The sequence below is a fragment of the Lactuca saligna genome, chromosome 5 (genome assembly GCF_052625555.1).
Source record: "Lactuca saligna cultivar CGN05327 chromosome 5, ASM5262555v1, whole genome shotgun sequence".
NCBI classification, from domain to species: Eukaryota; Viridiplantae; Streptophyta; class Magnoliopsida; order Asterales; family Asteraceae; genus Lactuca; species Lactuca saligna.
The window spans coordinates 265132704-265154255 of NC_136421.1; the positions used below are offsets into that span (position 1 = coordinate 265132704).

Below are 21552 nucleotides of genomic sequence, written 5' to 3' on the forward strand. Positions count from 1 at the left end.
CACCACACCAAACATCCTTCCAAAAGTGAGTTTTATCCCATTTACCTATTACTCTTTTGAATGACTATTCAACTCAATTCCTTTATCACAAAGATCCTTATCTAAATTTGAGATATCAAGCCAAACACCTTTTAAAGAATTTTTCGCCAAGGGTTTGCCATCAATAAGCATAATATTATTAATGGATTTGACATAAGAGCACCACAAATCATCATACCCAGCTCTTAACCTCCACCACCACTTTTCAAGAAGCGCCAAGTTTCTTGAGTCGAAGCAACTCACTCCTAGACCCGCATTTTCTTTCGATTTCGTAACAACATCCCAAGAAACCCAATAGCTTTTTTATTAGCTTCATCTCCACCCCATAAAAACCGCCTTCTCAAACCATGTAGAATATTAATCACTTTCTTTGGAGCTCTAAAAATAGAAAAGCAGTAAAGTGGAAGACTACTAAGCACCGAGTTAACAAGAGTGAGACGTCCACCAAAAGAAAGGCATTTCGCCTTCCAGTTTGATAATTTCCTCTTTACTATCTCAATCACTGGACTCCAATGCTTTGCTAGCTTCATATTGGATCCAAACGATAGGCCCAAGTAAGTGAAAAGGAGAACAGAGGACTTACACTTCAAGATGCTAGCAAGCCTATCAATCTCCAAAGAGTTAACATTAATGCCATAAACTTTGCTTTTGTGCAAGTTTACCTTCAAACCTGAGGCAAGAAAAAAAGAATTGAAGTAAGCTATGAAGATTAACAAAGTTGTTTTCCGACCAATATCCAGTGAAAGTTACAACATCGGAATACATAAGATGCGAGATAGAAATGTTATTTAATGGAAGAGACAACCCATGAAAGGAGTGAAGTTCACAAGCTCTTTCCATACAAACATGAAGTCCTTCCATAGCAATAATAAAAAGAAATGGCGCTGTAGGATCCCTTTGCCTAACTCCTCTAGTGACGTCAAACACTTTTGTAGGCAAGTCGTTGACCAAAACTGAGTGTAACGTCCCAATTTTCAGGGGCAAAAATTTCATTTTTGATATAACGATTTAGAAAAACATTTATAAGAAAACATCATCGAGTCACATCATTTCATAAAAACATAATCACATGCCTCAAAACCATATCATAAAAATAGTAATAATGTTAGAGTACAATCCCAAGAATCTCATTATGCGGAATTCTCGTGTGTGTGATGCGTTGCTACCGTGTCGGCTCCTTCTTCTTCGATGAAGAGGTACCGAAAAACAAAACTGAAAATTGTAAGCACAAAGCTTAGTGAGTTCCCCCATCATACCACATACCATACATAACACATACTTCATAACATAATTGGGTACTAACTACCCCTTCGGTCCTGTCGACTGGTACCTTACCTAGCATATCCGGGTGCTAGCCTCCCCTTCGGTCCTGTTGACCGGTACCTTGTCTAGCATATCAGGGTGCTGGCCAACCCCTTCGGTCCTGTCGACCGGTAACCTTGTTTGGCATATTTGGGTTCTGACCTACCCCTTTGTTCCTTTCAACCGGTACTAAGGACTATTTCACCCCTACTCTACCACATAACATACTAGTGCATAAACATACAACTCATCTACTGCCTGACTTATTTGGGTACTGTCACACCCCTTCGGCCATATCGACCAGTATTGTGGTCTATCTTACCCCTACTATCACATATCACATAATCATCTTAGCATACAAGCACATAGACATAACAGATAACAATATACCAGATAATTATCACGAAGACAATTATCTCTACTATAGCTCTTACTAGTGGGCCAACCTTGGTGCCTTCGACCTACTTCTACTGGAAGGTAACTCACCTCAATGTCGTGAAGTGTCTGAACTGTCCTTGATGTCGGGATCAACACATCTCAACTCCTACACAATACAACCTTCTGTAATTACCATTTTATACTCTTAACCCTTTCAAGGGTCAAATCAGGTCAAAGTCAAAGTCAAGGTCAACACCCTGGTCAAAGTCAACTTTTTGGTCAAGGTCAACATCTGGTTGACCCAACTCGTTGATTTGGTCCCCCCTCCAACTCGTCGAGTTCCATAATCCTCAAAGTGATGGTATTTCGATCGTACTCGTCGAGTCTTTCAAGAACTCGTCGAGTTCTCCTTCATACAGAATCAGGACCTTTTGCTCATGACTCGCTGAGTTATTCCTTGAACTCGTCGATTTCTTCTTCATATAGTTGGGACATTTCCTTGAACTCACCGAGTTCATCCCTGAACTCGTCGAATTCTTCGATATTCAAGTCCATATTCATGTCCATCTTGTTGAGTCCTCTTCTAAACTCAACGAGATCAATCAGAAACTGAAAAGGTTTGGGAACCTTAACCCGACTCGCCGAGTCCCATGAACAACTCGTCGAGTCCCCCAAAGTCCATGTCCATATAGTTGATTTCAGTCAGGCTTAATGTATCCAGAACACAGATTTGACCTCCTAGGGTCCATATTACACGTAAAGTCATGAACTTTACGTCTATGTATGGGTCTTCAAGCTCAAAAGACCCAAAAATGAAGTCCACAAGGTGCATGGGACTCCCATGGCCATAAAGTTGGCACCTTTATGCCATGGGAACCCTTCAAGTTTCAAGATCTAAATATACAACCCCAAAGAAGCACACAATCCTGAAATGGCTTTACTGTGATCTAGAAAAGGTAGAAACTAGCCCTAACTAGAGATCTAAGAGATAAATGGTCAAGGTTTAAACTTTTTACCTCAAACAAGCTAGAAATGTGATAAAACCTCTATATCTACTTGCTTTCTCTTGATCTCCCAAGCCTCCTCTTTCTTCTCAAGCTTCAAAGACACACAAATCATACAAAGCTCAAGAACACTCAATAATTGATTAGGGTTTCATGAATAGAGTCTGAGGATGATGGAGGCTGGAGTGGAGGCCCTATAAGTTGTTTAAATAGGATGCAAACCTTCAACTTAGGGTTTCATCCAGACAGGCCTACTCATCGAGTCGGGGCCTCTAACTCGGCGAGTAGATTCTTCCACCCGTGTCCAAACTTTGCCTTGACTCGACGAGTTAGGGCCTCCAACTTGTAGAGTCCCAAAGTAATAGTGCAAGAATTCATATTTAAATTACGTACTAGGAACCAAGCACTACACCGAGGCCCTACTCGAAGAAAGACAACCCCTAATCCACATTCTCTATTTCCAACCAAAATCCATTTAATCCAAAATCGAGTCTAAGAACTCCCAACTCAAGGAGTTAAAATCCTTGTCAAAGTCCACTTTGAAATTCAAGGTTTTTCTCTTACACTTTTTGGTCTATGTAATGATTTCATTAAGTAAAATGGGACCATCCAAAATACTTCTACCTTCCACATAAGCGGTTTGTTCAGGACAAGTAATTTTATCCAAATCTCTTTTAAGCTGATTAGTAAGAATCTTCGAGAGCACCTTGTATAAACACCCAACAAGCTTAATCAACTTATAATCCTTTAAAGAAAGTGGATCATTAGACTTCAGAATTAAAGAGATAAAAGTGTAGTTGCATCCTTTTTCCAAGATACCGAATGACTCAAAGTCTTTCACAAACATAATCACATCACCTTTTATCAAGTCCCAATAATTCTTTAAAAAATTATATGTAAAACCATTGGGTCCAAGCGCCTTATCATTTCCACTACACTAAATAGTGTCTTTAATTTCAATTTTGGAGAAAGAACCCATGAGAAAATCCCTATTTCCATCCGAAATCTTATTGAATTTATCACTTATAAGCTTCGGTCGATTATAAAATGACTCTTTAAACTTCTTTAAAAAAATCCCACATCTTTTTCTATAGTCTTTCCGGTCGGTCGTCCAAGTACCATCAATGTTGAGACCATGAATTCGGTTCTTTCTTTTATTATTATTCACAATCCCATGAAAAAAAAAAGATGTGTTTTCATCACCATCCACATCCCACTTTAATCTAGATTTTTGCTTCAAATTTAATCTATGGATCTCATCAATCTCCATCACCCGTTTTTTCCAATCCTGTCGTTTTCTTATTTCCTCAAACAAAAGGGACATGTTTTCAGCTTCTAACTCTAGCATATCAGTATTTGTAAGAAGTTGAATATATTCTTCTTTCTCCTTCTTTCTCAAATCAGCCCTCCATAATTTCAATTCATTCTTGACAGCTTTGAGTTTTTCTAATAACCTTCTATCAACAGTTCCCGAAGGTGTCGAATTCATCCAAGCTTTGAGAACCACAAAGTCCAGCTCATCTAACTTGAACCATGAGTTGAAAAATCTAAAAGGATAGGGCCCAAAATCAATAAAATCATTAACTAAAATAATGGGACAATGATCCGAAAACCTTCTTAGCAGAATTGTGACCGAAGCTAACCCCCATTTGTTCATAAAATTGCCACATGCAAGAAACCTGTCCAATTTACTAAGACTTTTTCCATCTTCACTCATCCATGTGAATTTAAGCCCACCCATGCTAAAATCAAAGAGATTTGATTCCATGATGAAATTATTGAATTCATTCATACTAGAGTCTCTTCCACCATTAGAAAATCTTTCACTTCGACGCCTTATTGCATTAAAGTCTCCCATCGGTAGGGAAAATGACTTAAAAGACAAATTAAGTTTCAAAAGTGTCCATATTACCCCAATTATGTTTTTCTTGTTCAAGAAACACCAACGGAGAAATGTTTTTTTTATTAAAAAGCCAAATAAAGTTAACAGTAAAATTAAGGTTTTATAATAGTGACCGACATCTTGCAGGTAAACGATTGGGGGTAAATGAGTTGGCATATATATGTGGTGCATTGGCATATCTATGTGGCATTAGTCTAAAAGTTACATATTATAAGTAGATATAAGGCATAATGGGGGATACGGCTCCTTAATCAATCGACTTCTTCAACATGGCTTCTTCATCTCGATCCTCCAGCTTATGCTCAAGGTAAAAAATTTACAAGTCAAAGAGCACAATTGATAAGGAAAATCCTTGTGATTGTGGGTTTCCTTCTCGTATCTGGATATCAACAACAGAGGCAAATCCTAGTAAAAAATTTAGGGTTTGTCCTAACTCTTTGGTAAGTGTATCTAAAAGCTTGTTCTTGTTTGGGTACCCTCTTGTTTTTCATGCTACAATATTGTTTGTTTATGTTATAATTGAAGATGAAGGATCCACAAGATAAATGTGATTTCTGGGAATGGGTTGATGAAGATGAAGAAATTATAACCAAGAACAAGAATAAGAAAGATGAAGAACATGATTTCAATAGTGAAGTGAAGATTGCAATATTGGAACATGATTTCAGTGAATACAAGGTGAAGACTGATAAGGAATGTAAGAGTATTAGAAAGGAATTGGATAAAATGAAATGTTTCTTGTTGATGTTTGTTTTTTTATTTGTAGTGAAGTAAATGATGCAGTGTTAATGTGATTATGTAAGGGAAATGTACTTTGAAATTATCGGGATATGTATCTTCAAAGTAGTTTCATTGAACTCATGTAATGTGGTTATGAAGTGGGAATGAAAAAAAGGTGTTTATGAAGACCGATACACATAATAGCATTGCACTTTTATCAAATAATAATAGCAGGGGCAAAATAGTCCATAAAACTGTTTGACATTATGCATGTAATTTGTGTTTCAAATGGTATTTCAACATAAGGGGCAAAATTGTTCATAAAACTCTTTCAAACTATTTTAACAGTTTTGAGTGATCACAGTAGGGGCAAAATTGTCCATAAAATTGTTTCAAACAGTTTTGAGTGATAACAGCAGTGCAATACACATAATTGTCCAACAGTTTTGAGTGATCACAGCAGGGGCAAAATTGTCCATAAAACTGTTTCAAACAGTTTTGAGTAATAACAGTAGTGCAATACACATAATTGTCCATGAGACTGTTTTAACAGGTTTTCATGGGCAAAATGGTCCACACAACAAGCCCCACAAAACTGTTTTTACCAATTTAAACATAGTTTTAACAAACAGGGGCAAAATGGTAAACCGTTATAATATGCATAAAAAGTAATAAACTACTTATTAAGCATAATTAAACCACATAATCAAGCATGTGCACATGGCACTAAATGTTGGTAAATGTGTACAGCACCAAAAGACAAGCCTAAGCATCAATAGATAAGCCTAAGCACCAAAATATGTGCACTAAGCACCAAAAGATGTACCATTTCATAGTATTTGACATAATCCTAATACAAAACACCTATCCTAGTTTAAGGTGACTGGATTTTCATGACTTTCCCCACTTCCATCTTTTGTTACCACCTTCTTCCTTAACTTCAGTTTCATGATCCTCTCAGAAGGTAATCGCCTTTTGTTGGCAACAAAATGCTGGAAAAAAAAACAGGTCGATACTGATGGTGGTCAACTTTATCAAAAACATGTTCATGGTGGTCAACTTCAACAACAGCTTCATGGTGGTAAACTTCATCTTGAACAACTTCAATGTGGTGAAATTCATCTTGAACAACACCCTCTTGATGGTCTTCAACATGATTTTCTTGGTGGTCTTCAACATGATCTTCTTGATGGTCAATTTCATCTTCTTGATGGTCAATCTCATCCTCTTGGTGGTCAATATCATCCTCCTGGTAGTCTTCAATATCACCTTCTTTAATAGCACCTTCATCACCAACCGCATCTTCATTAACCCCTTCTTCAACAACTGGTTCTTCATCAACCCCTTCTTCAACATCACCTTCTTCACCAACTGGTTCTTTACCAACAGTTTCTTTATTTGCGGCATTGTTAAAACAAATAAATTTATTATTATACAAATGTAAATGAATTAATAATCAAAATAAAAATCAACCTTCTGTGAGCAATGGACATCGCCTCTTGTTGTGTCCTTCTTGATGACAGTTACTACATCTTGAGATGGACATCCATGTCTTGTTAATTGCATGCCTTCCTTCATTCTCTGTAGGACATTTCCTTTTGTTTACTTTAGGCCTTCCTTGGCATTATCCTACGCCTAGGTGGTAATATGGGATCACATAGAACATCGGGCCACATGTTAGCTCCATTAATTGGTTTGATTGGATACCTATAACAACTTCCAAACATGCTTGTTTTGAACCATACGGCTACATAGTCCTCTACATTTCCATTCAGGTATAATATTGCAGTAATGACATGCACACAAGGGATACCATTGATTTTCCAGGCTCTGCAACCACAAGTTTTGCTTTCAATGTGAATTGCATAAACTTCATGGGCTAATTTCACTTCAAATTCCTACTCACCACTTGGAACAACATCCCAATACCTGTTATGAATTCATATTAAGAAGGTAAGTTATTTCATATTAAATCACTTAGAATTAAAGAATATACATTTGTTGTTCTTTCATCTTCTCAATCCTCTTTCTAATAGAGGGGTAGATTTCCATGTCCCACTTATGCCCCTTAAGCTTTTGATTGTACATCATCTTCATCACGTACAACCTGATTTCTTCCAGCATTGTTATTATTGGTTTCTTCCGGGCCTCTACAATTGATGCATTGAAAGATTCAAATATACCATTTTCCACGGCATCACAACAGCTCTCAGGTTCAAAGAATGCCCTACACCATGTGTTTGGGTCTCTTTCTACCAGGTGCTCATAAGCTTCTATGGACATTGTATGAATTTCCCTAATGTATGAGCGGAAAGTGGATTCGGTTGTAGCCTTTGCATCCCTCCAAAATAACCTCGTAAACTCAACACCCGTGAACCCCTTCTTCTTAAAGTTCGCAAAGATGTGTCGGCCACAATTCCTATGCTCACATGATGGTGCCCATTCCTTAACAGCCTCCATCAAACCCTACAAAGTGATAAAAAGTTTCATCTGTAAAGTACAAAATAATACATAATGTAGTAAGTAAAAAGAAAACGAAAACACACCTTGTGTTGGTCCGAAATAATTGTAAGACCCCAAGTATCTCCCATCTCAATGTCCTCAAGTATAAGATCAATGAACCACATCCAAGTTTCCTGGTTTTCAACTAGCACAACAGCCCATGCTAGAGGGCACATTTAGTTGTTTGCGTCCCTACAAACGGCTGTTAACAACTTACCTCTGCAATTACCCTTCAAAAAACAACCATCAACACCGATAACCCTTCTACATCCTTCAATCCAGCCCTCCTTGGCAGACTTCAGGCAAACATACATCCTTTTGAAGTAGTATGTAGCATCAGGCATATGATTTGTCTCGATGAAGACTGTTAACCCAGGATTAACCCTCAATAACTCAACACCATAATTCCACAGTTTCTCATAATGGCTTACCAAATTGCTTGAAATCTCATCTAGTGCAAAGTACTTGGCATTTCTACACTGCCCAAGACTTACCTTGAGACCAAAGTCTTTCCTAACCACTTCTACCATTTTCCTATAGCTAAACTGAGGCCTTTCCAAAATGTCAGGTATTAACATTTTTCCAATCCACTTATACATAACAAGACACCCCAATTTTTTTGTCTAACACAATTATATTATCAATTAGTGACTTGATATGGAATGATTTTTCCTTGTTCATGGGACTAGCCCTTAGTCTAAAAGGGCAAGATGGCTTCCCTTTTTCATTTTTATTGCACCTTACTAACAATGTTGTTGCCTCATTTTTTTCATACCACAAAGCATAACCCTTTGACACAACATAATTTGTTAACATGTGTTTCAGTTCATCTCAATCAGAGAATCTCATACCTAACTCAGGCATCATATTATCCCATTTTTGGTTAGGATCGTGAATAGGATGTTTTTTACCTTATCACCAGCTTCGTCCTCTATGCCTCTTTTTAGAATAAGATTCTTACGAGACAAAAAAGGATCAACAACTTCAGGCCACTGAATGTCCTCATCATCAGCTTCATGGTCCATCAATAGATCATCCGACAATATTGAGTTCAATCGTCTTCATATGTTTCAGTACCACTGTCCCATTCTTCAGCTTTCTCTTCTTCAATCCAATCTAGTAAGGGTTCATGATAGTCATCAATGTAGACAATGATTTGATTATCATCATCAAATCCATCATCAAGGAACCTACCATAATCATCTTCATCTCTGAGCTCCCTTAACCCATCTACAAGGGACCGATTTTTAAGACAATAATACATATCCTAACATCTATTTTTGAACAATTTTTGGAGATAGATCTTGAACTCCTTGAAATCCATATTACGTACATCTAGCCCATAACATGTAATTTATCAGGATGGAAGTAAACAAAGGGATTAGGATAAAAAACACCTTTATGGTAGACATCAATGTCGAGTGAGTAATGAGACATGCTTGCTGCACAATTGACGAACTCTCCTTCACCTTCTGTAAAAATCAATTTCACCATCACTTCTGTAGATTTCACCGTTGTGTAAGAACCCTAGATATCGATTTCACCCTTCACTGAAAACCCTAGATGGTGAAATGAAATCCCTTGTGGCATTTATGTTTCCACCTAATTTTTTTTAATAATCCATGTCATATTTACCCTTTGATCAACGGTAAACAGAGAACGTAACCCACAGATGCCGATCAATTTTTAAAAACCTTAATTTTACTATTAACTTTATTTAGCTTTTTAATAAAAAAAAACATTTATTCATTGGTGTTTCTTGAACAAAAAAAAAAAAAAAAGATAATTAGTGTAATATGGACACTTTTGAAACTTAATTGGTGTTTTAAATTATTTTCCCCTATCAGTAACTAGCAACCATTCAAAGAGCCTGTCAAGTTTTTTAATTTATCCCACAAAATGGAACACTCATTCTCATCTACAGGGGCGTATACATTTACAATATTGGTAATACCATTCATTCCATTCCAGTTCCCAAAAACAAGAATTAAATTGGAATCTTTAATAATATTAAAATTCTTGAAAATGTTGGGCTTCCATATACAAAAAAAAACACCCGACCTGCCCTGTGATTCAACTGTAGCACTTTCAAAATCTGAATTATCCCAATAAAAGTCAAATGAAATATCTGCCACGTTTTTAAGTCGTGTCTCTTGAGTACTAAGGAAATTAACCTGATGCAACGTCTTCAACCCCTTAATCCAGTCTGCTTTGTGCAGACCTCCAACTCCCCTTAGATTAATTGAGAGACAATTCATTGTAACATAACTTTCTCTCCTTCTTCAATAATTGACAATAAGAGTTGTCTCGTTCCTTCCATGTCAAAACCCACATCATTTCCTAATTTCCTTGTCATATCAGCTTCTAAAGGCGTTGAATTTAAAGAATTAACCGGACTTAACTAACCTTTTTTGCTACTACTACTCGGTCCTCTACTTTCCATTCTACTTAAACGACATCTTTTGATGTTGGAAGATATAATAAAATCTTTCAACTTTATTGATGGAAATATTTTTTTGGAATGGCTTTTACTCCTCTTTAGAGTATCCTATTGAATTGAATTGGAATGCCCTGACTTTAAAATCCCTAAAACAGACGTCTCCATACTCTTGTCTAGATCAGGTATTGTGTTATAATTATGATGCGAACCACTAAAGTCCTCCATCCTATTTTCAAACGGATCATTGATATGAGAGGCCCCAAAAAACCTTTTCAATAATCAGTCCAATTTTTACCACATGGCCCAAATTAGACATACCGTCCATATTACCATTTACCTCCATGGACCCCACATCTTCTTCACATAAGTTATTCTCCAAGGAAAATGCGAATTCAGGTAACGAAGCGTCTCTAGCATTAAATTCCCCTTTCTCATTCCCTAGGTTATTCACTAAAGACACCTCCTTCATCTGATCGCTGATCACCGGCGATTGAAACCCATCTCCTTTCTCATTATCATCTCTATGATCCTTATTCTCACCGGTTAAACCATTTTTTTCGTCATCATAATAATCTGAGTCATCCTCTGAGTCTTTCTTACATTCTAGGAGGTCTCCATTCATCACAATCTTCCTGAATTCTAACATAGAATGAGTATCCCTTCCAACAAACATTCAAACATTAATTAATAATACAGTCTTGTCGTGACGGAATACACATTCTGCCATAAGAGATATTCTTCACATCTTTTGAACAATTAACCGGAATAAGAATTCTACCAAATCTCTGAGCGATACAGTCAAAGAAAGTAGAATCCCATAGATGAATTGGCATACCACTGATTTTTATCCAAACGATTCTGTGTAGCTGAAAAAAGAATCATCCATGCAAACCACTTCTTTCAACCTTCATCATGATCTTTTAGAAACACTTCAGCTACACTCTTCCTTCCAAAATCTAAAAGGACATTTAAACAGCCTAAGTATTTTAACGAGTAATCCAAAAGCCCCCGAGGCTCTAAAATTACTGAAGAACTTAGACAACATTTCAATGTCCTTTGCTTCACCCAGCAAGCAAACTGCGAGCCAAGAATAGGAATGCGGAATCAAAGAATCTAGAATCGTAAGCTTGTGCATATTGGGCTCATTATATGCATTCATCTTCGTTTCCTCTTCCAAATTTACCTAAATGCATACCAGAAAGCACATCAGTATAATATCTAGAGCCTCTGACCACCGGTACAAAATTTGTATTGAAAAAAACAGGTTTAACTCGTCTAAGTCCTTGCTTATTCTCAACTGCCAAAAGCTTTCTTCTTTTGAACTTTGAAACATTGGCCATCAACTTCTTTCCACCTAACCGAATCCCGTTCATCTCTCTTTCTAACCTCTCCTCATTCTCCACTTTGATAAATCTCACAAAGGCAAAACAAAGACCATGACGATCTCTTTTCTGAGCGAGATAAACATCCACAAGACATCCATAGTTCTAAAAAAACTTTCTAGAATCTCACTGCATTCCATTTTTCCGGAATGTTGGCGACAAAGAAAGTTTTTGCAGCTCCTCCAACATCCCTCAAATAACCCCCAATCCAACCTTGATTCGAGATCTTATTTCTTCCCTCTCTCACTTCAGCTCCTCCCTCTCTCCAATTTTTTACATGTATGTATGTCATACAATTTTTAAATGTCATTCCCCGTAAGTTTACACAAATATTGTTTGTTGTAAAGGTTAACGACACATTTAGGTAAGTTATAAATAACGAAAATGACTTGATAGAACAATATACTTTTTGAAATGTACACAATATGGTTTTTGAAATGTACACATTTAGTCCTTGTTCTTTTTTTTTTGTAAAATAAACCCTTATATTTTATTAATATGTACACATTAGGTCCTTTTCACCGGATTCTACAAGTTTTGCTGACGTGGAAGGATTTATTTTACAAAAGTAAATAAATAAATAAGGACTAAATGTGTACATTTCAAAAAGTATCTTACCCTATCAAGTCATTTTCCCTTTCTTTTATTTTGTTGAAATGAAATACCCAGGTCGCATCCACATATCCACAACGAGATTTTTCCAACTTTTATTCATCATGAAAAAAAAAGAAGGAGAACCTCGATCTCCAGTGACTTCTTTTTATGTTCCTACACGTCACTGGTAGCAAGGAGGAATGATGACAAAAACAACAAGGTCGAAGGGGGAGGCAAGAGGAAGTAGTGACGGTAGTTGGCGGCGAGGAGCTGCTCTAGTAGCACCCTCGTTGGTTCTTTCTTCTTTTTCTAGCAACATATCTCAAAGATGGAGGCAAAGAGAGATAGATCGAAGAAACACAACAGGTAAAGGGTGTTTGGCTGTTGCTATTCGACCCGGAAGGAAGAGAGACGAGAAAGAGAAAGGTCGCCGCCCTTTTCTTACTGCTAGAGGATCACTCACCTCCGATGGGAGGTGCTTCCAGATAGAAAATGGAGAAGGAATGAGGATAGCATCAACAATGATTTTTAGGGATGTTGTGGATGGTGTATCACGACTAGAGAAGAAGACATGGGGTGTTTTGCCCCTTTGCTCACTAAAAAAAGCAACACAGCTAAGGTGTGTTCTTGGCAGCAATCAAACACAGAAGAAAGAATAACTGAATGCAACAAATATATGATCTTGTGAAGACTTTTGGTTTGATCTTTTGTACAATATGATTTGTGAAAGATTGAAGAAGTACATGACAAAACAGGTAGAATCTGGTGACTAAGCTAATTAATTGATATTTAGTGCCACTTGTGCTTCCACATCAGCAAAACCTATAAAATCCGGTGAAAAGGACCCAATGTGTACATATTAATAAAATATAAGGGTTTATTTTACAAAAAAAAAAAAAGAATAAAGACTAAATTTGTACAATTCAAAAATTATTTTACCCTATCAAGTCATTTTCCTTAAAAGAAAATTCGTAAAAGACCGGTATACTGGATATAACCGGTCACAAGGATTGCATTGTTACAAAAAATTTCGTAAAAGGGTTTATTTTACGAAAAAAAAAAAAGAATAAGAACTAAATGTGTACATTTCAGAAAATATATTACCCTATCAAATCATTTTCCCTTATAAATATTTTCCCTTGAAGTTTGTCTCATACATCTTTATACATATACGAACAAATTTTTAGAAATAGAAAGTGAAGTCGTTGTATAAAAAATTCTTAAGATCATATATATATATATATATACACACACACACGAGTAAATTAAATAAATGGTCACTATGGTTTGGTATAATTCGTAGTTTTGGTCCCTAAGTTTCAAATTTGATAGGTTACATATCTATTGTTTGTGAATATTGCACTTCAGATCTTTGCTCCAAATAAAAAGACCAAATTACCTTTTATTTCTTTTTTCTTTGTCTTTTAGCAATTTATTTATATATATATATATATATATATATATATATATATATATATATATATATATATATATATATATATATATATATTAGATTGAATAGTTTGACTTTGTTTTTCTTTCATAAATTTTTATACGATAATAAAAAATTATTTAGGCAATACATGAATAATCACTAACATATAAATGAATGATGTCATTAAAAAAATACATAAAACCTCTTAAATCTAAATAAAAAAACAAACACCAACATATAAGTGGATGATATAAAAAAATACCTAAAATCAAAATTAAATAATTATATTAGACGATTTATAGTTATCAGTTTATTATTTTAATTTGTTTATTTAAACAAAATGTAAAAAAAAATATTTTTATATAATGTAAATAAGCAAAACGTTAAAAAACAACATTAAATAATATATTCAAATAATATTTCAAGAATTTCAAGGTTATTATTTTAATTTGTCTATTCGAACAAAAACTGAAAAACTTATTTTGTAATGTAAACAAACAAGCGTTAAAAAAACAACATCAAATAATATATTAAAAAATCATTAAAAATATTAAAATATTTTTAAATCAACAAAAGAAAGATAAATAAATAAATCTAAAAATAAATAATAATTTGATTTTATATAACTTAGACAATTGATTTAAAAAAGTAAAATAATTTAAATAATCTTTATTAATTCTATTAACATAAAGATCAAATAAAATAATATATATATAATAATAATAATAATAATAATAATAATTTGTTAAAAGAAGAAGACAAAAGAAAAAAAAGAAAGTAATTTGGTCTTTCTAAATAGAGCAAGGACATATATTGCAATATTCACAAACCACATGGATGTAACCTATCAAATTTTAAACTTTGTGATTAAAAATGAGAATTCGACCGGACCATAGGAACCATTTATATATATATATATATATATATATATATATATATATATATATATATATATATATATATATATATATATATATAATGGTTCCTATGGTCCGGTCGAATTCTCATTTTTAATCACAAATATATATATATATATATATATATATATATATATATATATATATATATATATATGAATGAATGACACAAATAATTTGTTCATTTGTAAAAGTGAATACCTATAACTAGTTACATAGAGATATGAAAATTAAGATTTGCACTATAAATATCATTCTATTGTAAAGAATGTGACACACTATTTGAAAACACTTTACAAGTGATCAAATTCTCTCCAAATCTTTCTTTCTTCTTTCTTAAAGTTTTGTTTAGTATTGTTAATCTTGTTTCAATTACATTAAATTTATAACACGTTATTAGCATGAAAAACTTAATCCAGGTTATTAAACAAGTGGACATTACATCTATCTTAATCATGTTTAATATGAGTCCAAATGGAGCACAATACCAATAAAAGGTTAGAGATATTTGCATAGTAGATAGTTGTAGTATGCATACTATTTTTGGACCCAAAGAAATATTTTTCAAAATTAGTACCAACAAAACCAATCATACATACAATATCAGGTCTTGCAGGCTTGATAGAGGGAACTGGAAAAGCTCATTTTATATTACCAAATAGCACAAGATTTTGTATAGAAAATGTCTTATTTTCTCCAAAGTCTAATAGAAAATTACTAAGTTTCAGTGACATATATTTCAAAGAATATGACACAAAAACTGTGACCATTGAAAATAAGAAATATATGTATATTTTAGACAAAAACCATGTGCTTGAAAAACTACCAGCACTTAATTTTGGTCTGCACTATAAATGTACATCTTGTTCCCTTGGAAAGTTAATTATAAAACATTTTCCAATGAAAGTTTAAAGAGAGTCACCTAAAGTGATATATGTGGACTGGTTCATCCACCATCTAGACCATTTAGATACTTTATGGTATTAATAGATGCATCCAACAAATGGTCTCATGTTTGCCTATTATCAACTCATAATATGGAATTTGCAATGTTTTTGCTCAAATTATTAAATTTAGGACACATTTCCATGATCATACTATCAAAAGAGTGAGACTTGATAATGCTGGTGATTTTACTTCACAAGCATTTAATGATTATTCTATGTCTGTAGGAATTATTGTTGAGCATCCATTTGCTCATATACACACACAAAATGGTTTAATTGAATCATTGATTAAACGTCTCCAGCTAATAACTAGATCATTGATAACGAGGACCAAACTTCATGTTGCTATTTGGGGCCATGCAATCTTACATACTGGATCATTGATACGCATGAGACCATGTTCATATCATGTATATTCTCCCTTAAAAAACTTGCTTTGGTTAAGAGCCAAATATATACCATTTGAGAATTTTCGGGTGTGCAGTATATGTCCCCATTGCACCACCACAACGGAAAAGAATGAGTCCTCAAAGAAGGTTGGGAATATATGTTGATTATGAGTCAGTCTCTATTATAAGATATCTTTAACCATTAACACGTGATGTTTTTACAGCACGTTTAGCTGATTGCCAATTTGATGAGGCAAATTTCTCATCATTAGGGGAGAAAAGAAGATTAAAGAAAAGGATGTTTGATGACATGAATCTTCTTTATCATATCTTGACCCTCGCACATAGCAATGTAAAATGGAAGTTCAAAAGACAATGCATATCCAAGAAATGGCAAATCAATTACCTAATGCATTTACTAGAGAAACACAAATTATCAAAATTCCCCCAGGAAAGGAGGATGATGCACTAAATTATGGTCAAACGAATAGAATATGCGACTAAAATGAAACTGACAATATAAGTGCAATATTTTCTTATTCAGTTGCATGTGATATTATGAATGATGATCCCGAACCACAATCTGTCATTAAATGTCAAAGAAGAAACGATTGGATGAAATGGAAGGAGACTACGCAATTTGAGTTAAATTCTCTTAACAAGAGAAAGGTCTTTGGGACCATTATCCTCACACGTGGAATTGTGAAACCATTATGGTATAGATGGATATTTGTATGAAAGAGAAATAAGAAAGATGAAATTGTAAGATACAAGGCCATGTTTGTTGATTACGATGAGTCTTATTCACCGGTAATGGATGCAACCACTTTTAGATATTTAATAAGCTTGACAATCTCTAAATTTTAGAGATGTGTCTTATGGATGTTGTTACAACTTACTTGTATGGATCACTTGATAGTGATATCTATATGAAAATCCCTGAAGGATTTAAAATGTCTGAAGCATTAAGTGCAACACCCAAAGAAATGTATTCTATAAAACTAAAAAGATCTTTGTATGAGTTAAAGCAATACATGTGCATGTGATACAATCATTTAGGCGATTATTTGACAAGTAAAGGTTATAAAAATAACGCTATTTGTCCATGCATATTTATTAAGAAAACAACATCTGGATATGTGATCATGGTTGTCTATGTTGATGATCTAAACATTATTGGAACAAATAAAGAAATCCTTGAAGTGATTGAACTTTTGAAGAAAGAATTTGAAATAAAAGACCTTGGAAAAACCAAATATTGTCTTCGTTTACAAATTAAGCATATGCCTAACGGAATACTTGTTCATCAATCAAATTACACAAAAAGTGACTTGAGACATTTCAATATGGAAAATGCCAACCCTTCAAGCACTCCAATGGATGTTAGAGCATTAAATATTAATAATGATTCATTTAGTCAATGCGAAGAAAATGAGGAAGTTGTTGGTCCAGAAGTACCATATCTTAATGCAATTGGAGGTCTTATGTATCTTACCAGTTGTACTAGACTTGACATTTCTTTCACTGTAAACTTGCTAGCAAGGTTCAGTTCATCCCCAACAAAAAGACATTGGAATGGGATTAAGCATATTTTTCGATACCTTCGAGGAACTAGGGATTTAGGTACTAGGGTTATTTTATCCTACCAATTCAAAACAAGGCTTGATTGGTTATGCAGATGTAGGTATTGTAATTTCCTGGCGTTCTCAAAAGCAAACACTTGTTGCCATATCCTCAAATCATGCAGAAATAATTGCATTAAATTAAGCTAGTAGAGAATCTACATGGTTAAGATCGATGACACAACTGGTTTCAACTTCATGTGGAATTGAAAAGGATATTGGTCCAATTATAATCTATGAAGATAACTGTGACATCTCCATTTTTCACGGTCAGAAAAGACTGATTTTGTTTATGCTTTTAAAAATCAGAGTACCTCTTTTAATAAAAATGTTGCGGAATTTGTTCCTAGTAAAACATGATATATACATTATCAAAGCATTTATGAAGAAAAGTATTTGTATTCATTTTAAAACATTTGGGATGTCATCGTCAATACAGAAACATAAGCATAAACAGAACTTACATTCATTATCACTAGCGATCTATATTTCCTTAATCTCTCAGTGTAATGTGACTTCATATCAACATCTGTGATATAAATAAACTGAGTGGGTCAAGTTGGAAAACCTGGTGAGTACATAGGGATTTCAATCCCACAATGTTATATCATATATATAATTTAGAACTCATAAAATATACAATTTCACCATATATGTATAAGCAACTCTTACCCTACCCCGTTAATCCTTACAACAAGACTATTCATACTCCCATACCTTAAATTTTACCCCATACTCTCGGATCTAATTCATGCTCTCAGATTAATAATTGTGCCCATTCCATACTCTCGGATTAGGGACAAGTGTCTATGTGTAAATCCATACTCCTGGATTAACGACGAATAACTATGTCCTATCCATACTCCCGGACTGAGGACGACTGACTATGTCTTAATCCATACTCCTGGACTAAGGACAACTGACTATGTCTTAATCCATACTCCCGGATCAATAACATATACTAAAGTTATATTCTATGAGTATAACTCACTTGTACTCGTAAGAAAATACTACCCAACATTCCTCATAATTAATTTAGGTTTACTCTTTATCCTAAATCATCATATATAATCAGGTATGTTCTTTAACACGTATTTCAGGCAACGTCAATTAAGTCGCACATAAACATATAATTAATACTTCAATCAATATTTGTATTAAAATCATGTTCATGAAAGGGACTATGCACTCACCTGGTAAGGTGGTGAGTCGGCACTCGGACAACACTTCGTTACTCTTAAAACAATTATCCATTGATGAAACCTAGTATCATTACCACTAGAGTTTAGTCTAACGTTTGACGAGACTAATTAATAGTCTAGATATTATTACTATTACATAAGCGTAAAAAAAAACACTTATATAACCCATAATAATAGCCCAAATACTCCTTATAAGGTCCTAATAACATTACCATATTGAAAGATAAGCTATACTAAAGATAGGTTAGCGTAGCTCACTTACAATGGGTTTTCTCGAAAACCGAGCTTCGCTGGAGCAGCGTTCCCGAGCCGAAAGGCTTTTTTCTCGGGGATTCGTGAGCCTCGGGGCTTTCTTCTTGTGATAGGGGGTTTACCAAGACTTTAAGGGGCTTAAGGGAGGCTAGAGAGAGAAAGTAGAAAGAGAAAGTGAAGTTGGAAGGTGTGAGAAATGAGGATGTCCCAACACCCTTTTTATAGGCTGGAAATCACCAAAACTCGTCGAGTTCCAGGCCAGGTGTCACCATCTGGTGGCTAGTCTTGGGGAGGAAGCAACGGTTGTGATCGCGCCACGTCACCCAAACTCGCACATCACCCTCCCGACTTAGAAAAATCATAACTCTCGCATACGAGCTTCGTTTTCAATGTTCTTTATATTGACGCGTAGGTAAAACAAGATCTACAACTTTCATTTAGGCTCTGTCGGCTAATTCTCGACCGATCTTGAATTTAAAAGTAGGCTAAAAACCGCTCGAACTGAAATTCGAGTTTCGGGTTGTGCATTGCTATGCCAAATCTTATAAAATTCATAACTTCCTCATACGAAGTCAGATTTGGGCGTTTTTTTTTTTTGTATGTTCTCGGTTTAACGTATACTACAACTTTTGGTTAGATCACTAAGGCTAAAAAGTACTTTATCAAAAATTCACTATTTACGTCTCCCAGTGCCGTGCCGGTTTTGCCGTAAAACTTCGACGGGCCATAACTTTTCGTTATATGTACAAAACCCTTGAGACATATTCTCCAACTTGGTTAACATTATTTATTCTAAATAATATTTTGTCAAAAAGTCGTTTTTGATCCCTATTATCTATAAATTGACTAGCCCGGATCTGCGGGCGTTACAATAACTCAATATGTTTCACTAAAATGAAAGAAGGTTATATCAAGAGCGATAAGACAACACATATACCTCACAAGTTTTTTTTTTTAGTACACTCAAGAGCTTACAAAGAACCATCAGGTTGAAATAAAATATATTCAATCGAGCAACAATGCAACAAACATTTTTACGAAGGCACTTCCTACTGTAATCTTCAGGAAACATGTACATGACATCGGAATGCGACATACGCATAGAATATAATGTAACAGATGTCTAAATAAGAGGGAGTCAACTATACACTGCAGTTTTTTTTCCCTTCGCTAAAGCTTTTTCCCACTGGGTATTCTTTAACAGGGTTTTCAATGAGGCAGTACTTCAAAGTGGAACTCTAAATCTGAAATTGTGTCATTCGAGGGGGAGTGTTGTAAATCATTGATGAATGACTCAAATAATTGGTGCATTTGTAAAAGTCAATACTTATAGCTAGTTACGTAGACATGTGAAGAGTAAGATTTACACTATAAATACCCATCTATTGTAAAGAATGAGACACACCAATTTAAATACACTTTACAAGTGATCAAATTCTCTTCAAATCTTTATTTCATTTTTCATAAAAATTTAGTTTAGTATTGTTAATCTTGTTTCAATTATGTTAAATTGTAATATATATATATATATATATATATATATATATATATATATATATATATATATATATATATATATATATTGAAAAAAAGCCAACAATAATATAAAATGAGGAAAATATAAATAAATAAGGGACATGTCGCCGGGGGGGGGGGGGGGGGGGGGATATCACCATGGGAGAGTCTCCATGCAGCGGGGTCACCCTAATGCTTGAGGGAGTGGTATCATATTTGCCACCATGTCACCTTAGCTTTTTAGCAGCCATGAACTGCCACACTACAAACTCAACATGCCACCATGGAGGATCGGGTCAAAAATGACATTGAATAAGGTTAGCACTAATAGAAACATTAAGGGTGAGCAAATTCGAAACCGAAACCCCAAACTGATAAAAGCCGGTAAAACCAAAATCAAACCCAAAACGTTAGATTAGGGTTTAAAATTTTAAAAATCAAATTTTTTTGGTTATGAGCTTAAAAACCTGGTAGTCTTAATATTTCTTTGACCTATATAATTGAGTTTGTTGTTTTTGGTTATTTTAAATGACTTGAATTTTTTTTTCTTTATGTCTATTTTCTGAAAAATGGGTGTAAATTCAAAACTTGTGGACCCATGGGTTGAACACATAAACCAAAAAAACCGATCTTAGAAACTGAGAAACCGAGTCCAGTCAGAAACCAAACCAATTGGGTTCTAAAACCGAAAAATCGAAATACGCAGGTTGGGTTCTGTTTTACCCCAAAACCCACCCAACTCGACTCATGCTCACCACTATGAAACATATACTTTTTTTTTTTTTTTTTTTTTTTTCTCTCTCTCTCTCTCTAACCTTTTGATATGGACTACTTTTTCTTTGCCATGCCACCTTGCTGAGCTAAATGTCATCCCACTCCCTCGTGGCTAAGCATCTACTGTTTACTGAGGTTCCACGGTGCCACATCATCACCATTCAATGCAGCATGTATACCCCATGATTATATATATATATATATATATATATATATATATATATATATATATATA

The 21552-nt window shown here is 34.6% G+C and overlaps 1 protein-coding gene across 1 annotated transcript; it reads right to left on the reverse strand.

Moving 5' to 3' along the window:
- Nucleotides 1–284: 284 nt before the first annotated feature.
- Nucleotides 285–4581, reverse strand: LOC145046623 (uncharacterized). The gene is made up of 3 exons (XM_078994906.1): nt 3699–4581; nt 3348–3581; nt 285–709 (listed from the first exon to the last, which is right to left on the reverse strand). The coding sequence occupies exons 1-3, from the start codon at nt 4579–4581 to the stop codon at nt 285–287; spliced, it is 1542 nt and encodes a 513-aa protein (XP_078851032.1).
- Nucleotides 4582–21552: the final 16971 nt, after the last annotated feature.